The sequence below is a fragment of the Ammodytes marinus genome (assembly GCF_949987685.1).
Source record: "Ammodytes marinus genome assembly, chromosome: 1".
Lineage (NCBI taxonomy): Eukaryota > Metazoa > Chordata > Actinopteri > Uranoscopiformes > Ammodytidae > Ammodytes > Ammodytes marinus.
Window position 1 is genome coordinate 27509851 of NC_137230.1, and position 6480 is coordinate 27516330.

The following is a 6480-nucleotide window of genomic DNA, read 5'->3' on the forward strand; positions in this document are numbered from 1 at the left end:
ATATACTGTAAATTATTATACTATAAAGCAACACTGGGATTCAATGGGAGTAATTTTTCAAAACAAAAGTTTTGTATTTGTGTTATAGTTTTAGGCTAAAGTTTAAGGTTATATAGTTTTATATAAAACTAAATGACTTTAAACCTTAAACTTTAGTGAACTTTAGCTTAAAACACAAATAATACACAATTTACTCATGATAAGTGATTGGGCCTTTTGTTTGGAAAAATTACTCCCATTGAAGCCCAGTGTTGCGTTTTTGCAACATTAAAAGAAATCACTGAAAATCATGTAAATTTAACTTTTTTAGTTTGGTTATTGAAGTAATATGTTACAGAACAACTTTACAATACAGGAAAAAAATATTAAAGGTCAAGTACTTACTTGGAAAATTGTTAAAATTGATCCAACAGAGAGAGCTGGGAGCTCAGTGGGAGTCATCCATGTTGTTTGAATTTGAAATGTTGCTGTTCTTACAATATTAATATTTTCCCGCTGAAATTGGTGATTTGATACATTGTATAGTCTGGAGTGCTGGAATATGTAGTATTTGTGTACATTTAGTCCTGGAAAATGACTACAAAACAGCTTTCAATAGATGTTGCAAATTTACAACAGTGGGTCTCAGAGGGTTAAGGCTTTGTAGACCATCATCAATATTTTAAAATCAATTATTTGAGTGACAGGAAGCCAGTGTAAAGACCTAAGAACTGGGGTAATGTGATCTACTTTTTTGGTCCTAGTGAGGACTCGAGCAGCAGCGTTCTGAATTAGCTGAAGCTGTCTGATTGATTGTTTTGGAAGGCCTGCAAAGACACTATTACAGTAGTCAAGTCTACTAAAAATAAATGCATGGACAAGTTTTTCTAAGTCCTGCGAGCAATATGTCTCTCTTATCTTTCACATTCCGCCTCTAATATTTCCTTAACACTCTTTCCTCCCCTTTTGAGCTTGAGTAAGTGTTTAAAATGCCTTTTGCTATTTAAAGCTGGGGTATGTGATTTCTGATTGGTCAAAATTAACATGAGCTGTACATTTTGACCAATCAGAGCAAGGCTCCGATTCTCTGTTCTTATTGGCTGTTAGGACTGTCCATTCACTTTAGCACGACTTTGTTGGTGTAGAGTGTGTCAGGGAGGGACCAAAGAGAAGAAGTGGAGCGGTTGAGGTATTTGGATTCGAACCTCTATCCCAACTGCCATTTTCTCCCCAAATCCTCCACCCCAGCTTTAAGACTCACCAACACTTTTTTGCATCATTTGTACACATTTTTCTGAAACTTCTGGAAGTCAGTTTGATAAAGTCTCTAGATTTACCTTAGATTACAAATGTGTGTATAAAGTGTGTCTGTGTGTGTTTTGCAGGTGTCCATTGTGACAGTGTGTGTGAGGAGGGACGCTGGGGACCCAACTGCTCCTACAGCTGCACCTGTGAGAACGGAGGCTCCTGTTCCCCGGAGGACGGAACCTGTGTGTGCGTTCCCGGCTACCGCGGCACCAACTGCAGACGAAGTAAAGAAACATTTGACACACCGATACATTTCAGCACACACACACTGTACACCGTGGTTGCAGTGCAGTGGTGGAATAAAAAAAAACACAAATCCAGAAATGTACAATAGCAGAACTAAAAGTATACTTTATAGACAGTACTGTGCAAAAGGTGTGAAAACTGCAGGCATCTAAGAATGCTTTCAAAAACGGAAGTTTAAATAGTTTTTTTCCACAAATTAACAAAAATGCAGTGGATGAACAGAGGACAAATCTAAATCCAGCAGTGCCATCAGCTCAGAACTAGCAGAAAGCAGTGGGACCCAGGTACATCTACTGTTCTCAGTTCCTACTGTATGTTTTTGTGCATTGTTGAGTCGCTTGGTCTTGGTTCCATGTCGGAGGTATGGCTTTTTGGTTGCAACTCTTCCATGAAGACCACTGCTGGCCAGACTTCTCCGGACAGTAGATGTATGTACGTTGGCCCCACTGGTTTCTGTCAGTTCTGAGCTGATTGCACTGTTGGACATCTTCCGATTTTGAAGGGAAATAATCATGATGTGTGTGTTTTTTTTTTTTACCAACTTTTATTTATACCCCATTGAGACTCTTTTACATTGGAGACCTGTTCTCATTTACACGTTACCATTCACACACGCATTCATACACCCATAGCAGGCTATCTACGTTCACTCGAGGCAAAGCAGGTGAAGTGCCCAAGGACACAACAACAAGTGGCAGGGCGGGCCAACCATGCGATCATTGGCCGACCCGCTCTACCACCTGAGCCACAGTTGCCCCATCTGCTGCACTTCAAGTTTTCTTGACCGACCACTGCCTCTACTATCCTCAATGTTGACCGTTTCTTTGTGCTTTGTCAAAAGAGCAGCACATCTTCAAACCCCAGTCTGCTTTGACATCTTTGTGTGGGAGAGACCTTGCTTATCCAGTATAACTACCTTGTTCCCTCACTAAGCTTTTCTTTAAATTGATAAAAAAAATAAACATAACATTTTTTAAAGCATTCTTAGTTTACAGCATTTTTTCACACCTGCCTTAAACTTTAAGGGCATCTTTCAGTACCAGTTGTATCAGCCGCATGTTCATGCATCATTAATACAAAAATAATAATGATTTAGTTATGATTTTCCTGCTTTCAGATCAGTCGGTAGATAACATGCTCCTTTACAGGCTGAGGTAAATTCTCCCCATCTCTAATGTGTAATGTCAAAATTTGCCATGTGTTACATTGTAATGTGTCACTAAGCTGAAACAAGGATTTATATTTCATTTTCTATCAATCTTTTTCAGAAACAAGCTCCCACTTACTTGGATATGCATGCACTATTTCATCTTGTTGGCCATGAAACTGAAAAGGGAAATTGGTCTGAGGAAGGCTTTATTAGATTACAAGTTCTGATCATGTAGTTTGAAAAAAATTATTTTAGATCCTGTAGTGTAAATCCTTGAAGTCTAAAACAAAACAATCGGAATGCTTTTGCTCGCTCATAAAACATTTTCAAAAGCTTTTTGAAGTACTCAGCATGAATCTGATAAAAATGTACCTGCAAAAGAACTTAAAAAATGCAGCCAACAAATTAACATAATGGGGAAATAATGTCCACCGACATATTGTGGAAAAGACTGTAACGCAAACTCAAGCAAAGTAACTAGGAAATGTAGCAACTAGCTAACATTCACTATACATTTATATTAAGCTTGCTATTGACTCTATTTATACATGCAGATTGCAGACCTTCTTTAAGCATAGTTTGATTTTGAAAGTATCTCCTGCACCAAGTCAGCTTCTTCTCCTTTTACTTTAAGACTTAATATATCGAGATCAGCTGTAGATACCAGACCAATCAGCAGGCTATGTGTTCACTTGGTTGTAATACTGTATGGCTTGATGAGATAGATTTATTTTGGATCTGGCTCCTGTTTTATAATTTGTTAAACTCTGACGTTAACGAATCTCTTATCAAACATTTTATTCCTCCTCACTCTGTTCTATTAGCAACAATCGATTATAAAACATCCAAGTAGCAGCTTCTAATGAAAACATCAAGTGGAAAGACACATCACTGCATTATTATAAAGTCCTATTTGGCTAGAGAACTTAAAATAATCTATTTAACAGCCTGAGGCAACTTGTTGATGGTGCCCACAATGTGAATACACTGAGTGTGTCTGTCTGACAGCATTCTTTTTATGTTGATGTGCATATGTAACACACACACACACACACACACACACACACACACACACACACACACACACACACACACACACACACCTGTTTTCTTCTTGCTTGCCTCTGCATCAGTGATACATTTAAGGACTCTCAGTTCACAGTTTAGGCAATTATCTTAATTAGGAAAATCCTCTCTAGTGTAAGACAAGTTGTAGACCGGCCCACACCAGCTTGTCTCACCACTTAAAGTAACATCAATTAAAGCAAATTAAAGGCCCTCGGAAGATGTGTAAAGGGAGGATCTGTGGTGGAAGGAATTCAATGCAAAGCTAATGCAGCCAACAGGTGGCAAACCCTGGAGAGGAGAGTATACGGGCTGGCAAACATAGGCATAGATACACTTGCGCACGCACGCACACACACACACACACACACACACACACATATATAAATAGGCATGGTGGACACAGTCGACATTAAGCTTTCATATATGTGGAGCTTTAAAACATTGTTTGAAATGGGAATCAGTGGACCCTGAAATCCATTAGGAAAGTGATCAAAGAACTAATCAAAGGTTTCCCTCAGACTCGGAAACGGACATCTCTTTCTATCACACACACAAAAACACGTGCTGTTAACCCGCATCCTTCTAACAGTGGCTTGTGTGTTCTCCGCAGCATGTTCGCCTGGTTTCTACGGCCATCGCTGCAGCCAGTCGTGTCCTCAGTGTCTCCACAGTGAAGGGGCTTGCCAGCACATCACCGGCCACTGCGAATGTCTCTCCGGCTACTTCGGCTCCCTCTGTAATCAAGGTCAGTTGTTCCAAAAAGGTCCCGCTGCTTCCCCTGGTTTCTGCTGAGAATCGTGGCGTGCCTTCATCTCAAAATTTTAATTGGGTACCGCAGCGACTCAAAATTACACTTCAATAAAGTCAGGGAGCTTGGTGAGAGAGAAATGTTTTTTTGAAAATAGTCAAAATTGAAGCAGCCGAGGCAGAGATAATGTGGCTTTTAGTCCCTAGTTTGGAGTCAGACTCCTAAAACCTGCCTACAGTTTGTAATGTACCGTTTTCCTTCATTTGTAGTCTCCATGCCCAAAGGCCCCTTAAACTATCTATTCCTACTGCTCTTATTATAGATTATGTTTCTGTAAAAATCTGCAACTTAATATTTTTCAAAGTAAAACAAGTCTCTTCTTCGAAACAAACCATCCCAAGCCCCTATGTCAGTTTCATCTGATGATTTGTGTTGTTTTCACAGCTTTTATATCCCCAGGGTGTAAAGCAGAGGGAAGTCTGTAAGCTATTTCAGACACTCACACAACACACACACACACACACACACACACACACACACACACACACACACACACACACACACACACACACGCACTCTCCTCACTGCAGCTCACAGTACACCGTTCCTAGCCATTTGCAATGGGGATGTGAAATCATTCGATCACACGTGACATTTTGAACGTGGGAAATATTATCTGCGCCTGTCTGTCCTAAGGCCCCTGCAGTATACCACGTTTTTGCCTGTCAATCGAAAAACGGAGGTCGCACATCCAGCGACTGCCTGTTTAGAGAGGGAGTTGTGGGCTCCAAAGACAGCTTGCGTAAAAAAATCTGACAATCGTTCTCCTATCCTCATAGCCTACCCTTTGTCACACAACACCCACACACACACCCATACAACTACTTCTACAATATCAAAATCTACATTCATACATTCATTAAATTTCATGTAGGTTCTGTACCTACATTAAACTGGATATATTGCAGAATACTCTAACTGACTTGATGTTGTAAGTTGTAAAATGTAAATCAATGATCTTACTGTTCTGATATTCTTTTGTCTAACCAGGCATACATTACACAATCTCTCAGGCCTCCAAACTTATATTGTATAGTCGGACACAGATTGTGACCAACATATTTCTATACCCATCTCACATAGTTTGACATGCAGTGAGCATGTATGGCACTTTCTCAAGTGCAAAGTTTATTTCGTTTACATTGAAGCCTGGTGCATTTCAGTTAGGCAGCTGGAAGTGGAAGAGCGACCATGATAGAGAAAGAAAATGGACAGCAATATATAAAATTCAGCGATTCCCTGCATAGAAGTAGCATGTTGATTTGCGTGTTTACATTTTCCAATGTACGCCTAATTAGAACGACTTCTGCAAATACGTTTTGTCCTTGCTCTTTCTCCCATGCCCTTTAGCAAATACATTTTTTTCATTTGGTCTAAATATGTCACAATTGATCCGAACCAGAAGTACAGTATACTTTTCACTAATGGCTGTTGCTTGCTGTGAATGAGCATTTGCTTCAAACATTTAGTTTTTAAAATAATGTTTTGAGTTGATCAGCCAAACCCCCAGGTAGTTTATGAAGTATTTATCTCTTTCGATGCTTTTTGGTTATCATCTTCTCACACACCCAAAGGTGTCACAGCCTTCAGTAGTTCTGTAGGAGCAGGACAGGAAACAGCTCCTGTACAAGTTAACAGCCATTTGACATCTTCAATTAAACAACCATCTATTTTTTAACTTTAGGCTGGAGTGCAGTCATGCATGCAAACCAAAAGCCTTTGAATGTCCTAATTACTTCAGCATGGTTTGGCTCTTCTGCAGGTTAAACAGGTGTTAAGTCTCCTATGAAAGCAGTTGGCTCAAGGTTTGTTACCAAGTAGAATTTTAAAAAGAGACAGAGGAGGAGTGAGCAGTGAAATATTCATCATCATTAAACATGGAGTTGGCCTTAGTTATGCCCTGTCCTACATTAGCCATTCT

General features: G+C 39.7%; 1 protein-coding gene across 1 annotated transcript in view; it reads left to right on the forward strand.

Annotated features, from left to right (window-relative positions):
- LOC307251404 (uncharacterized protein) overlaps positions 1 to 6480 on the forward strand; it is a gene marked incomplete at its 3' end in the record, with an annotated part of 75233 nt that overhangs the window by 55807 nt on the left and 12946 nt on the right. The window contains exons 13-14 of the mRNA XM_080028771.1: positions 1365 to 1511; positions 4362 to 4496. Of these exons, the coding sequence (XP_079884897.1) occupies positions 1365 to 1511; positions 4362 to 4496 (282 nt within the window). The remainder of the gene's footprint in view (positions 1 to 1364; positions 1512 to 4361; positions 4497 to 6480) is intronic.